This window comes from Coptis chinensis, chromosome 6, assembly GCF_015680905.1.
Source record: "Coptis chinensis isolate HL-2020 chromosome 6, ASM1568090v1, whole genome shotgun sequence".
In the NCBI taxonomy this organism is placed as follows: Eukaryota; Viridiplantae; Streptophyta; class Magnoliopsida; order Ranunculales; family Ranunculaceae; genus Coptis; species Coptis chinensis.
Genome location: NC_141461.1, coordinates 39,393,787 through 39,409,365, shown reverse-complemented (window position 1 = coordinate 39,409,365; position 15,579 = coordinate 39,393,787). Strand labels below are relative to the sequence as shown.

The 15,579-nt window shown below is 37.1% G+C and overlaps 1 protein-coding gene and 1 long non-coding RNA gene across 2 annotated transcripts; one reads left to right on the top strand and one right to left on the bottom strand.

Moving 5' to 3' along the window:
• Positions 1-2,377: 2,377 nt before the first annotated feature.
• LOC147492932 (uncharacterized) lies at positions 2,378-3,031 on the bottom strand. The gene is made up of 2 exons (XM_086567698.1): positions 2,750-3,031; positions 2,378-2,668 (listed from the first exon to the last, which is right to left on the bottom strand). Exons 1-2 carry the CDS (start codon positions 3,029-3,031, stop codon positions 2,378-2,380), a joined length of 573 nt encoding a protein of 190 aa, XP_086423824.1.
• Positions 3,032-7,679: 4,648 nt separating this feature from the next.
• On the top strand, positions 7,680-10,979 carry LOC147492931 (uncharacterized). The gene is made up of 3 exons (XR_015199173.1): positions 7,680-7,916; positions 9,689-9,784; positions 10,851-10,979. It is a non-coding gene; the product is annotated as an uncharacterized LOC147492931 (long non-coding RNA).
• Positions 10,980-15,579: the final 4,600 nt, after the last annotated feature.

The window sequence follows — 15,579 nt, the reverse complement described above, 5'->3', positions numbered from 1 at the left end:
AAAATATACGCGACGTCTTATGCCTCTATTTTCTCTGTGGAATGTATCGAAAAATTTTCGCATTACTTCAGTGCAAGGAACTGTAAATTCGGACCTGCCATGACCATTCCCCGAACCTTGTATATTAGGCTGAACTTGGTGAAAACCGGTCCTGCCATGCCTTGTGATGATCCGGACTTGGTCAGCTCAATCCGACCCATGTTTCACAAAGATCCGGACTTGGGATTACATTTCGAAACTAAACTTCGTGAAAGCCGAACCTGTCATGCCTCGCGTTTACCCGGACCTGGAATACTAGCTCATATAAGAGACCGAACATGGTCACATACTCACATGGCCCCGACTTAGGTAGATTTTACTAAGTCACCTAGACTCGAAAGTGTAACCCGGAACTGGGCCTTGCAAAACTGGAACTTGACCTAGAGTTGAGAAATCACTCAAAGCCCAGCACATGTCTTGCTAATCCATCCGGACTTGGTCTTATTTCCTTTTCCTTATACCATTCGGCTTCGTTTATATTTACACCCAATGTTATTCATCCGGAGTTGAATTCACTCCATCAGGAACTAAACTTTTTGAAACCCGGACTTCACAAGTCTCGCCATGAATCGGACTTCGAGTCTTGAACAAATCAGCCCATGTCAAGCCCCGAATCACTCATCTGGAGTTGAGTTATCTATGGACTGCCGACCTTGGAACCGACGAAGGTCCCTTGATATTCCTTGGACTACTAAAGGCTGGACTCCGACTCCCCTTACCTTCGTTAATGGCAGATGCCCTCGAGTACTTCCAAGTCTCGATCAACAGAGTAATGCCTTGGTTTGTTCGCAACGTCACATACATGCACATATTGGGCCAAAAGCACAATATATTGGTGACTTGAGGAAATCGAAGTTTTGGTAGCCAATAACCACGTTAAGAACTTAAACAATCAGTTCCAATGTTAGTCAGTACTCAGTATCGGCTGTGTTAGTGAACCAGCACGTCCATATTGATCAAGTTAGTACCGCTGCTATCATTGCGTATTCCCAAATCCAATGTCTCACCAATCAATGTCGGGCTCTTCAATCTACAAATTTCAGTTCCGAATCCAGTACTGGGCAATGCTATTGTCGAGGCAATTTCGGATATGTTAAGTTACAATGCAATTCGGATAGGACGGGTACTATAGTTAACAGTGTAGTTTCAGATTCTTCCGTCCACAAAACAGTTTCGGGTTTGTTACTCGAGAGAACAGTACCAAATTTGGACTTTCTGTGTTCCTTATTAGCTAGGAAGTGGAATTCCAAACTTAGACAAGTTACTTAACGTGGAGTTCCGGGCAAGCTAGGAAGTGGTGTTCCGAACTTGGACAAGTTCAACGGAGTTCCCCGGACTAGCTAGGAAGTAGAGTTTCGAACGTGGAGTTCCTAACTAGCTAGGAAGTGGAGTTTCGAACTTGGACAAGTTCCGAACGTGAAGTTCCAGACTAGTTAGGAAGTGGTGTTCTTTTCTCCTTATTTGCATAAATATGTATACACAGATGCCCCACTTTTCTCTCAGACGATGGTTGCACATTCGACCATTGAAGGAAAATGACAAAAATGTCAAATTATATTTTATACAAATTCGTATTCCGAATCTTAGAAAAACAATGTTTTGTAGGAAAATAGAGTTTGCCCCTGTGTCAATTCCTGTAAATACCTTTAGTTTTGTTAGGAAATAAGACTTTGTAGGAACGTAGGGGTATGCCCCTATATTATTTCTGTAAAAAGTCCTTAAATGATCTGATATCTAATGCATAAACCGACACTTATAAGCATAAGACATTATAACTGCTCTTAGGAGGATAAAATCCAAATTAAGTTAAACTTTCTCCATCACACAGGGAACAACACATGAGATCTTTCACTCATCATCCCGAGAAAGCTTTCTAAAGGTTCTGATACAACTTTGGCCAACATATGGGATCTCTCACCCAACATCCAAAAAGTATCCCAGCAAAAAATTATAAAAGAAACAATGCTCTGAAGAGAGAAATATAAATTTTATTGATAATTGATTGGCATAGATCATGCCCCCAGTATAGTGGAAACAAGTCCAAATTTGTGAAAATTTTGTCTCTTAGAAGCTAAGAGTAGTATAACATTACTTGGAAACAAAGATGTGTTAGCATCGAGATTCACCCACCGAGGATCTTTCATGAACATCTTGTTCTGGTTAACTTCAAAGATTTCCTCATAAGGATAAGTTAAAGTGGTAAAGTCCCTATCCTATAGGGTAATTGCTCATTTCCCCGACATGTCACCAATCTTCTTTTGGACTTATCTTGATAAGAATTCTGTCGACTAACTTGTGCTCCGACCGTGGTTCCTCGGACTTCCTATCATTATAATAACTAGCGCAGAGCTCCTACCAATAGAGCGGAGGTGACATTGGTTATCACTCTTTTATGAGAAGATTCCCTATCCAATTGGTCTTCTTCCAGTTCCATATACTTATCGATCCGAGCATGCAACTCTGTCATGTTCGTAGGCTCTTCTTTCTTCAAGGACATGTATAGACCAGAAGTGGGATCTAACCCCTTTCTAAAGGCCACAATGGCGAGGGTCTCATCGACGTTGTCAATATGCAATTTAACATCGTTAAATCTTTTGGTGAAATCCCTAATACGCTCGTCCTTTCGGATCTTCATGTCAAATAGTGCATCATCGGTTTTAATGTAGGTTCAGTTGCAACTGAATTTTGCAATGAAATTGATGGATAGCACCTTAAACTCGTGAATGCTACCCCTGGGCAGCTTCGTGTACCAGATGAGTGCCAAGTCTATTAAACTTGAAGCAAAATACCGGCACAAATAATGATCTTTCTTAGAAAGACCCACCATTGCTTGACGATAAACGAGCACATGAGAGACCGGATCTCCTTTGCCATTAAATTTAGACAACTTCGGTGGTTTATAATAATGGGGGATGTATCCACTCATAACATGTCGTGAAAAAGGAGTTCCAATGTCTCCCTCGATTGCTGACTGAACAACTAACTCATCCATCTTAGTTGGTATCGAACCTCGCAGTTCCTCTAGTATTTGCGCCTTGAGCTGTACGTGTAAGAGTAGGTTCATGAATTGGAGTAGTAGGTTCATGAATTGGATTTCTCTCGTTGTTATACCTCGACCTGGACTCTCGTGAGTTCTCATCTCGATGATAACGTGGTTCCGATCCCAAGATCGTGGAGGAGTTTGCAAAACTAGATCGGGAACCGAGGGATTCCGAGGCAATGAAGGTTCCCTTGAACCGAAAGTCTTCTTCGCACCGAGGGTGACCTTGATAGTTGTGGATTCTAAGAAAACACATTCGACATCCATCCTCGCATCTTAAGAACTTGAATACCAAGAGAATTCAGTTCCATGTGAACTCGAGTGTCGGGTTGGATCCAATTCCGGATTATAATCAGAATCTGGTTGGTCGCTATGATACCCAACAAAGTAAGGGAAATAAAGCGTAGGGACGTAACCCTCACCATGGTCGACTTGGTTGCAAGAACTGCCCCCCTCGAAGTTTCCATCAAGAGGCAACACCTTTGAGGTGAACGACCCTCCTTCGTCGGTAGTAGTCTTGGAAAAAACGCAAACGAGCTCCGGCCGACCACGTTCGGCCATCACAGCATCCATAACGGCTTGGTTGGTTATGGCAGATTGGGGAGCATCATTGTTAGGCTCATCTTCTTCACTCCTCTGTCCAAAATGACGATCTCCTCTACGTTCAGATTATCTTTGAGAATTAACATGTTGATCTCGTTATTCCCCTCATTACCTTGATTCGCGTTGGCTCTTGTAGTAACCATAATTTTGAATCAAAGTGAAGAAAAGAACTATTTTTATTTTTTTTAAAGAACAACAAACCCAAGAAAAATTGGTGGGTAGGAAAACCTACAACAGAAAAAAAATTCGACCAAGAAATCAAATCAATTCTATATGGTGTCCCCACAGACGGCACCAATTGTGTGATGATTTTTCCTAATCTAGAAATACAAATATTTTGTTGATGATCAAAGAACAATAAGAAGTATTGGATCAAGAAGAAGAAGAGATGTAGAAGATGATGAGTTGAACCACGCTCTTTAATGGTCAAACTCACGATCCCGTCAATAGGAATCAAACTCAAAGCGTGAGTTCAACTATTCTATTTATAAGAATATATGAGGTTTCCCAATTAGTGTTTAACTAGGAGACCGTCTCTTGTTAAGTATCATCTTGATGAATAGATGAGGTTTCCCAATTAGTGTTTAACTAGGAGACTATCTCTTGTTAAGTCTCATCTTGACTCTTCTAGAAGCCCCATGTTTCCCAAGTCAAATAGGTCTATTTTATTGACTTAAACAACAAAAAAACATATTTATGTTCGGAATAGTAGTTAGAGCTCCAAGCCTAGTAGTTGAGCTCCGGATTTAGAGTTCATAGGTAGGAGTTGGTTATACAAACCTACTACTCCAACTAGTTCCAAAGCCTACGAACCTGTTCCGAACCTAGTAGTTGAGTTCTGGATTTGGAGTTCATAGTTAAGAGTTGGTTATACAAACCTACTACTCTAACTAGTTCCAAAGCCCACGAACCTGCTCCAAACCTAGTAGTTGAGTTCCAGATTTGGAGTTCATAGTTAGGAATTGGTTCTCCGAGCCTACTATTCCTGCCAACCAGTTCCGAACCTTCAGTTCTCCGAGCCTACTCCAACCAATTCCGAACCTCCTATTCTTATTTCACTCCCGAACCTCCTAGAGCTGAGTTAGTCAGGATCTGGACTTAAAGTGTGTTCTAATACTTCATACCCACACTAAGACCATACCCGAGCGTTAAGAAAATGTTGTCACGTGTCACATATTTTTTTGCTAAAATATGTACACACAGATGCTTCTCTTTTTTCTTCATAGGTTGTAGTTCAAACCCTCAAGGAAAAAGGATAAAAAGGTAGACACTCGTCACGTCGCGCAATCATATAAAAAGCAACGAGCAATATACCACTATCTGCTCCTTGAAATTTATATACAAAATTAGCCATGATCGCAGCTCAAGGAACAATGTTGGACATACAATGACCATGACTCGGACTGGTCTTATAATAACCCGGACTTGAACATATCAAGACTTTTCCAAATCATCATGACCCGGACTTGGATAGATAAACTCCATCTATATAGCACGCATATATAGATCATTTGTGTCACGCGTAGGAACTGTAACTCTTTTTTTTTTACAACCCGAACTTGGGTAGATCCCGACCAAGCCTCCTGATAACCCAGACCTGAGCACATACCGCACAAGACCCAGACTTGAGATTAAAAAGGAAATCACTAAATCAACACATGTGATGTGACCCAGAAGCCAGAACTAATTCTCTTTGTTTTCATTTTTGTACGTCTGGACATGGGCTCACATCCCATAAGCCCATAACTGTTCACTGAGGACAAGTCTGATTTCTTATAACCGCTATCTATTATAATAAAACACAATGGCAAGACAAAGAGAGGTCGGGATCGCCTGGGGATCTGAGTTAGATTGGGGCAGATGTACGATCTAGAACATTTTGAAACTCCTATTCAATGCTATTTAAAAGTATTAATGACCTTTATTAAGTGCTTTTAAGGATTGTATTAAAAAAAGTTAATCAATTACTAAAAAAAAAATAGTCAGATTAATAGTTATATTTAAATTTCTACACCATTTAAGAAATTTTGAAACGTCCATTTCCACCATAATACAATGGAATTTTTTTGGGTGGATGAATTAAATGGCTTTTGAAATCTAAAAGTTTTCTCTCAAACAATATATTTTGAACCCTTAATGCTTTCCATCTAATTACTATGGTCAGTTGGTGAGGTCAAGTTTAAAGCCCCAAAATTGTTCATCTCTCCCATTGCCTTCTCCAAAAATGGGTGGCCAAGATTGTATTAGGATTTAGGCCTAAGATATGATGGAGGATTCAAGTGAGATGAACGGCTTGGGCTTGGGCTTGGATAAGAGTAAAACATGTATTTTAGAAAAGAAACCCCGGCGCTAATTTTAAAGACCCAACTTCTTGGGGCAATTAAACTCTCTTTCAGTAACTCCCTCTCTAATCTCTATTCACTTCTTCTTTATTGACTTGAAAACCTAAACACCTCTAATGGAGTCTCTTAACTCTCCCACTATAAATATAAGCCTCTACACAATCACTCTCATGTTTAGTGAGATATTCCATCTGTTCTTGATTTCCAAAAGTTACTTGTCAGAACCATCTCATGAAAGGTTTTCAAAAGATACGAATTGCGAAAGTATTCCCTAAATTTAAGTAGTTCAATATTATGGGATTTGATATAATTATTGTGATTTTGTTTTATTTTCGTCCAAATTTCAAAATTTCTTTGGTACATAGCTCTTTCTAAATTCTAATGAGTTTCAAGATAGTACATAACTATAAATGTGAAAACTGTTTTTTGATGTACGCGTTTCCATGATTGATCCTTTTTATATTTTTTGTTGTTCCAATTAAGTAGGAATTTCATTATTCCCTTTACCGAACAATTTCAGTTCTAATGGAGGAAAGGAGAGTTACATCAGGGAAGTCCTTGGATTGTACATTGAAGATTAAATCACTGTGGCAATTTGTCACCTCTGTCCATTGCTTTTGGTATGCGTGAGTGATGTTCGAAGAAACATAAGCCTTTATGTTTGCACAAGATTTTCTGGGGAACTGGTGTCTGAGATAGATTTGGGTATTTTGTTCCTACATTGCACATAACTTTTGGGCTGACATTTTAATATATTTTTTTTTAATGCGTATTGGTTTGGATTCATGTGATTTTTATTATTTTTGTGGTTTGTGGGCGAATGCGAATATTTTTCTTCCACTCTGCCATAATTTGATGTAGCACTTCACGTGAGAAAGAAATATGCTAAGAGAAGTTACCTAAATAGCTAGACAGGGAAAGATAAGAACGACAAAGAAGTAAAAAGAGCCATAAATGTATGTTTAATTAGGAACAAAATTGGTAGAAAAAACACAAGAAATCAGTGGCCTTTTACTGAGGTTTGGTTGGAACTAGAAACTTAAGGAAAGAAAGAGTAAGGTAGAGAGAAACGAGAGATGGGCTAATTAGTTTGTGTTGAATACTAGCACTTGTGCTTTCTCTCTTCTTGATTTGCGATTATTGTGGGTTAGCACTATGGTGTCTTTGAGTCCTTCCTTTGCTTTGATTAGTATCAATTTGATGAAATTGATCTTCAATTATTTATACAGACTTTGTGCAATCTGGACTATGATTCATCCTTTTATTACATGTCTTTCTAAAATGTTACATAGGGACAATTTTTCAAGCAACGACTCTGATGAAATATGCATCAATTTAGTTGCCTAACTAACTACTCTAACCCATTCTCTCTTTTTTTGATATAAAAAGTGTGTACTTTACCAATTGTATTTTTCCATTTTTTTTTTGTCGTATTATGCTATTTATTTTAGTACAAGTGCTACATTGTGTAGAAACTATTGATAAGCTTAAGAGGTCATCCATTGTTGGTCAACTTATACTCTAGCGAACCATGCATTTGTGGACTGGATCTTAACACGTTGGGATTGAGTACAAATAACATGTGTAGAAGGTGGACCACCCGAGGTCACACTAGAAACTTCCATGGGTCCATTCACTATCGAAGAGTTGTACTACAAACATGCTCCAAGAACTTGTAGAAACTTCATTGAGCTATCTCAAAGAGGTTATTACGACAATGTCAAATTCCACCACATTATTGAGGATTTTGTTGTGCAAGGTGGAGATCCTACTGGTACAGGTCGTGGTGGAGAATCAATATATGGTTCGAAATTTGAAGATGAGATAAAACCCAAGTTGAAACATACTGGTGCTGGTATTCTCTCCATGGCAAATAATTTATATCCACCCAGGTTTGATATTAAATAGAGTTTTTGTTGTATTGTTTTGCCATATCAATTTTGAATATGTAGTTTGCGATTTTGTTCCTATCGTTTGTCGAGGTATCTCGCTTACATCACATGAAATTTTATTAGATCGTGCATGTTTGAATTTATCTATTAAGAATATCTTTATCATCATTGTTCAGATAGTGATAGTGACGACTTATTTTACATTACTATCCATAAGCAATTATTTGATCTAGCTAAAAAAATTAGTACATGCTAATTTTCAGAGTAGTTATGAATGCTGATGGTGTAGGTGACTGAGTAGAAGACAATATGAATTGGGAATGAGTTTATACTGTTAGCTTGAAAAGTAGCATTATCAAGAATAATAAATTCAAAACACACGTTACAAGCCCTTGCATAGTTACTAAACCACTAATTTTCTGTTTCTTTTATTTTTCCTTTCTAAAAGGACTAAGCTCGGTAGATTTTTAATGTTTCGTTGGCATGAATTGGACTATATACTTTCGTTTCTTACTGTACTTTATTTGAGTTGAAGCACGTCTTATCCCACTTCATCAGTTCTCATGGATCTCAGATTTCTTTGGGGTGAAGTGTCATACTTGCTCATTTTAAGTTACGGTTTCTTAATTATGTTTTTCTTTTTCTTTTTGTAGTATTTTTCTAAACTTTGGTATTTTCTAAACAAGGTATACTTCTCATGGAAAAATTACATACTATATAGCCTTTACTTTACGAAAAGATTTGGAAAAAAAAGCAAAAGTGAAAAATGACATTAATTTTAGATGTTCCTCCTTAATTTATTGCTTTGACTTTATATATTTAGGAAAGAGCCGTGAAAGAACACAAAACACAAGAAGTTGGTTGAGTGAGCCTTAAAACGAGACAAGAAGCATTGTAAGAAAACATAGGCTTCTAGGTTTTATTTTATTCCATAGAAATGGTATGGGCATCCTATTTCTAATTTTAATTGTTCCAATCACACGTACACTCAAAGTCTTGCAACCGGCAGTTGTTTGATCCTTACACAGACTTTGTTATGTTTCATATTTATTTTTCTTTTCCAGTATGCTTAAGACTATACTTTCCATGGTTTGTCGTGTTGTTTCTACATGGGTCAGATTTTCGTAATTATATATGTTTGCAAAATAGTATGGTTTGAACTAAAAGAACTATGCCCTTTGGGTTGCCATAGTATATAGTGGTCGTGTTTGCATACTGAATTGTGTATTCATGAAAGGCAAGTTGGTAGTTGAAAAGGTTGGCAAACTTACAAGCGATACTACCTAAGCAGAGGCGGGCAACACAAAGCATGGGGTGGTAACCTTAAAACAATAATAACTTAAGCGGGGTGAGCAGGAAGATAATAGGAGAGGATTATTGTTGTACAAGGGATACTCGATCTCATCTCCTAATAATTGTAGTGGCCATTGTTTTATGTTTAAACCGGTTGGTTTCCGTAGGCAAATTGTTATCAAAAACACAATTTGGGGAGCCTAGAGCTCCAGGCATTCCCTTTCACCTGATAATATTGGATAGAAATACTCATGTTCCTTATCTCAATATGTTATTTTCTAATATACATATAGCTTAGTGGGGTTGAGGCATTTGGGTGTCATTTATATTAGTTTGTTTTATGTGGTTCATATATGGTTGAAGAATGAATTTGTTTATTCATATAATATGACCAATTTTGTACTTCGTGTGTTTGTGGTTTAGCATTTTTTTATGTGTGGATGTTCATTCTAAACTTTTGTTGAATCTTATACTTTCAGGTCCACATCTTTAAGAATAATAGTTTATGTATGCGCTTAAGATTACAATCGCGAAGTGTTCATGCATTGAGTGCTGACATACCGTGTTTGGTCGAGGTTAGCACCAACCTATTATTGATGAATAGGGTTATGATCCTAAATTAATTACAAATGTTTTGACTTTGTTTTTATATAGCATGTATCCAAGAAAATGGTAGGAAGTACTTTTGTTTTCTTTGTTAGCACGTTTTCAATTTTAATTGCATTGAGGGTCATCATATAAGCATAATGGTTTGCCCTGATTTAGTTAGAATTTGTTCGTGGAAGAAGTAGTGGCTAGCATGGTAGGTGTTAATGATTCTTGCTAGGGTTTTTTGAGTAGTAGAATATTATATGGACCAGAGGTATATAAGAAGCTAGCAATGGCAACATGTCTATAAAACCAATTTTTGGTTCGGGAATGATTTGTGTGTATTCATTGTAGTCACTCTTCACCAATTGAAGTCAGATTTTTTATTTTCCTTTTTTTTTATAGGTATGTTTGTGACTTCCACAATAGTGGTTTCCAAGATAAGGGTCATTTTCTTTCTTTATAGATTTTGAAATGGAATGAATGTGTTTTTTTTTTTATCGTAAATGCTAACTAATTTGTTGAAAGGATTTCATTTTTGTGTTGTTGTCGTTACTCATCCTCCATTGTTGGATTAAATGGTTTCATGAGTGGTGTCATGTAGAACTAAAATTTTCAGAAGGTAGCGTAAATAGGTTTTCACAATCCCCATACCTAATTTGGGACTAAAGGTACACATTTGCATCTCTTTTTCACAATACAATAAGAATCCCTAGGACTCCTCTCAAGAAAGCTGGGAAAAAAAATCTATGAATTATAGAATTCTTATGGTATTTGAAATCGATACAATTTTCGAATCAACTGGGAACAAAAAATAGTTATTGTAGTGCAGACTTTTTGAGATTTGACTAAGTTGATGGCTAGGAACAAAGACAACACTATTGTTGATGGCTAGATCTGTTTTTATAAGTACTTTCAAATAGTGGAAATTTCACTAAGCTGAGTCGACTTGATCGAGCTTAAAGTCGAGCAATGTTAAATTGCTCTTTTTTTCCCGATAATCCTAGATGAGAAATTTAGCCTCCTAAAGTCTAACATTATTCTTTTCCACAGGACTGCAACACCTAGCTAATGCATATATTGGAATGGGTATTCACCCAGTTGCATCAAACAAACGTCTCAGTCAAGAATGCCCAAGAGAAATTAGTATAAGGTGTTTGCATTGGCTTGACAACAAGGTACCACCAAGTCACCAACCTTATAGTCCATCGAATACAAGTGGATTGTGGAAATTAAGTGGGTTTAACTTAATGCACATTTGGTTAATATTGTATTGTTGTGTATTTTATTTCATCAAAGTTTTTTTACTTTTATCTGTACAAAGAGTAGACACATCTTTAATGAAGTTTATTGAAGGTGATATTTGGTGGGAGTCATAGTTGTACAAGCTGCATTGCTTGCAAATTGTAAGCATTAAGTAGCTCCTTAACCATATATTGTGTCTTTGTATGCAATATATTTAATTAAAGAGGTCTATTTTGCAAAATACATATACCATTGTCAAGTTTCTAGACATATTCCATGATTTAAAAAACTATACCAATAAGCATGGCCACTAGAGATGTAGATCAATTGGATATAATAACATCCTTAACAATTAGCTATATTTTTTTTATTAAAAAAAAAATCCTACTAAAGTATCTAAATAAAAATATGTACTGTGTTGACCATAAGAGCTCATATTAATATAATTAAAAATTATTCAATTAAGTCAAAAACTGCAACTACACATGTTAATTTTGACAAGTCTTATAGGAATATATGTTTTTTTTTTGTGAACATTAAACAAATTATATTGAGTAATCCGTGAGCGTAGCGAACTCTTGAGGTCGCTTCTTAAATCACCCAAAAACCACTTGCTACGTCACTCTCTCGTTATTAATCCGTCCGTACCCCAAATAACCCTTCGTTTGTGTCCGACCGTATCCCTATTTTCTCATTTTCTTTTGTCTTCGCCCAACCTCTCTCTCGATCGCTCTATTCTCGACGGATTTCTCCCCATAGTCAAGACAAGAGATTGCAGTTTCATCACAACCAATTCAGGTAATGAAGAATTTCTCTTTATTACTTTGACTGTTAAGCTTTGTCACTTTACCTTTCAACATTGGAGTTTGTCACGTATATCAAACCACATAAATCTTGTAATATGCAAATGGGTCCATAGGATCCTTTGGATTGGAATCTTGTTGAATTTGTATGATATGTGGATGGCGGAAGAGCCTTTTGACAGTTTATAGTCAAGGCTTCGATTGGTTGTTCAGTACTTCGAAAAGCTTTATCACTACAATGAAACTGATAAGGCTTGGCGTCTCTATGATCCTAATAATGAGAGTGTGTTTAAGGCTCTCAGAAACTCAACTGTTAATTGGCCGTCGTGTCAAACTTTGACACACGACTACAACCAGTCTTACGGGATTTAAATTGTGATCATTGGCTTGATGCGGTAGCAGCGTCAACTGAAGTTGAAGCAGAGAAACCAACTTGTGAGTTACTATGAGTAACTCCAGTGGATGATGTGCATGTAGGGGATGATTGTAGAAATCATGTAGGGGATGATTGTAGAAATCAGTTCACTATTCCACTCCTTTTGGAGAGTCCAAGCAACATCAGGTTCACATACTAAAGAAGAAATATTGTGCTCAGAGTGTGTATTCCATAGTTGTTGGCATTATGTGTAGGTTTGTCCTTATTAGTTATATTTATGTATTGTCTGTGGGAGTGAAGCTGTTTGTTTAAGAGAGAGATTTGTATTATGGGATCAAAGGAGGTGTACCATGGAGGGCTGATGAGACCCTTCCATTCTAGGAACCTCACGCTACTTACGCATCACATTCTCCTTGTTTGTTAAGAAAAAGGAACTAGTGATTGTGTCTGATGAGTGGGTAGCTCAGAGTCTCATCCTATCATATAATCAGATTTGACTATGAGACTTTCCATTTTAAGATCCTCAGACTACCATGTCCATGCTATTTTCTAGGTTTGTTTAAAGGGTACTAGTGTACAAGGAAGTTTGATATCTAATGCTCATGTGCATCCCAATCCTATGCAATTTATGTGAATGTTTCCTTCGGATGACTTGGTGTTCTTGCTTCTTTGGGGTGCTGCTGGTTATTAAATAAAAGGGATTCATAAGATTCACACTATCTTTTGATTGGTTCGAGTTTGAAAATATATCGGGTTTGAAGGCCATTACGTTCACGTTTTAGCTTGTGCGGGGTACTAAATCTACAGGCTCGAGAAGGTGACAATGGGCTGCCTTTGGGTCTCCGATGCATTGATAGTTACATGCTAACAAGCTCGAAGCTGAAAAGATTGGGATAAATTGCGGTAAGAATCTTATTTTTAAATTGATAAGTACCGAACTTCTTGTTTAGTGATATTCATGCGGTGACAGAAATTAAAGATTTGTGAATTGCACAAGTTCTCGGCCGCTCGACTATCTCATTTTTTTTGTGTCACTGAAATTTTAACGTTTCCATTTCTCTAATTGCATCCAGAAAAGAACGCCGGTGATGATATGGGTGATCGGATGTCACGCGATAGTTAAATCGATGAGGATTGATCGTGCTTGACTCGTGGGCAAGCTTGGGGAATTTTTGGAGGAGTATCACTATAGTATCTTTTTGCAACATATGTAATTTTGGTTGATCTATCCAATCTTCATGACGACTCAAGAATATCCGCATAAATCGAAGAGACATTACACAAAGAAGCAAATACCTCCTTTACAACAAAAGAACAGTTGGTTGCATTTTTGTCTCTCCCAATCTAGTCAAGATTGTGGTAATGTTGGTTTAGTTAAGATGAGCTCGACACAAAACTTTTCTATTTTTTTTATTGTACTTATTTTTTGTTCCTTTGGGTAACCTCTGGCAATTTGAACCTAGATCATAATGTTCAAAATTTATTTTTGGAATTGCTTGCAGACTGACAAACAAAAGTTGTTGGTTTTTGGGACAACGATTATTTTGAGCTTTGATGGTTAATATTACATTGTTGAGAACGATAAGGCATTTTTGTCTTGTAAATGATTAGTTATTTCGAGAATCTCTAGTGTGATTGAACCCATGAGACAGGCAGAATCACACAGCTCAGGCAAGGGAACAAGTCAAAATGATAAGATGTTGTGGTTTCTCAATCTAACTAGTATACTGCATTACAGTGAGGCGTGAGCGTAGTATATCATTTATTTGGCTCTCTTTTTTTATATATGTTATATTTTTTTATTTATTTGGCTCTCCTCAACAACTAACTAGTATTGGATTGAGGTCGAAAAGAAAGTCCACGTGTTCTCAGTGAGTGATACATCACACCCGCAATTGCTAGATATTTATGCCGAACTGGACATGCTTACAATGGAAGCCATGGAGGCTGGATATATGCCTAGAATGAAAGAAGATAATACTAATGAATGAATTTAATGACAGAAAGGGTTTCTGTTTTGGAACATCTTCTCACCTGAAATACAAGAGCGAAAAGTTTATGTTGACAGAACAACAATACACCATTGATTGTTGTTACTCGGTTTTTTTTCGGTAGTCATCATAATTGTAAATCAAAATAATATAGTCCCTACAGATTGTAAAGACTGCGCTCATTTGCCTAATTCCTCCGTGATCGATTTCAAATAGCAAAAGTGGAGAATAATGCAACAATTGATGATTTGTTCAAAAAGCACACCGTGGTAGTGCATACTGATTCTAAACGAGCCAAAAACAATTATAATTAGATTGAGAAACCACAACATCTTATCATTTTGACTTGTTCCCTTGCCCGAAATGTGTGATTCTCACTTTGTCTCATGGGTTCAATCACACTAGAGATTCTCGAAATAACTAATCATTTACAAGACAAAAATGCCTTATCGTTCTCAACAATGTAATATTAACCATCAAAGCTCAAAATAATCGTTGTCCCAAAAACCAACAACTTTTGTTTGTCAGTCTGCAAGCAATTCCAAAAATAAATTTTGAACATTATGATCTAGGTTCAAATTGCCAGAGGTTACCCAAAGGAACAAAAAATAAGTACAATAAAAAAAATAGAAAAGTTTTGTGTCGAGCTCATCCCAGAACTAAACCAACATTACCACAATCTTGACTAGATTGGGAGAGACAAAAATGCAACCAACTGTTCTTTTGTTGTAAAGGAGGTATTTGCTTCTTTGTGTCTGTCTCTTCGATTTATGCCAGATATTCTTGAGTCGTCATGAAGATTGGATAGATCAACCAAAATTACATATGTTGCAGTATACTATAGTGATACTCCTCCAAAATTCCCCAAGCTTGCCACGAGTCAAGCACGATCAATCCTCATCAGACGAACTATCACGTGACATCTGATCACCCATATCATCACCAGCGTTCTTTTCCTGGATGCAATTAGAGAAATGGAAACGTTAAAATTTCAGTGACACAAAAAAATGAGATAGTGCTGAGCAGCTGAGAACTTGTGCAATTCACAAATCTTTAATTTCTGTCACCGGCATGAATATCACTAAACAAGAAGTTCTGGGTACTTATCAATTTAAAAATAAGATTCTTACCGCAATTTATCCCAATCTTTCAGCCTTCGAGCTTGTTAGCATGTAACTATCACGTAATCGGAGCCCAGTGCAGGCCATTGTCACCTTCTCTCCGAGCTCAGATTTAGTACCCTGCACAAGCTAAAACTGTGAACGAATGGCCTTCAAACTCGATATATTTTCAAACTCGAACCAATCAAAAGATAGTGTGAATCTTATGAATCCCTTTTATTTAATAACCAGCAGACCCCAAAGAAG

Bases quoted from the DNA above. Each gene is read 5' to 3' on its own strand.
- LOC147492932 (XM_086567698.1), bottom strand. From the start codon at position 3,031: ATGGATGAGTTAGTTGTTCAGTCAGCAATCGAGGGAGACATTGGAACT. The intron at 2,669-2,749 runs GTGCTATCCATC...TTTGACATGAAG, and splicing joins GTAGCATTCACGAGTTTAAG to ATCCGAAAGGACGAGCGTAT.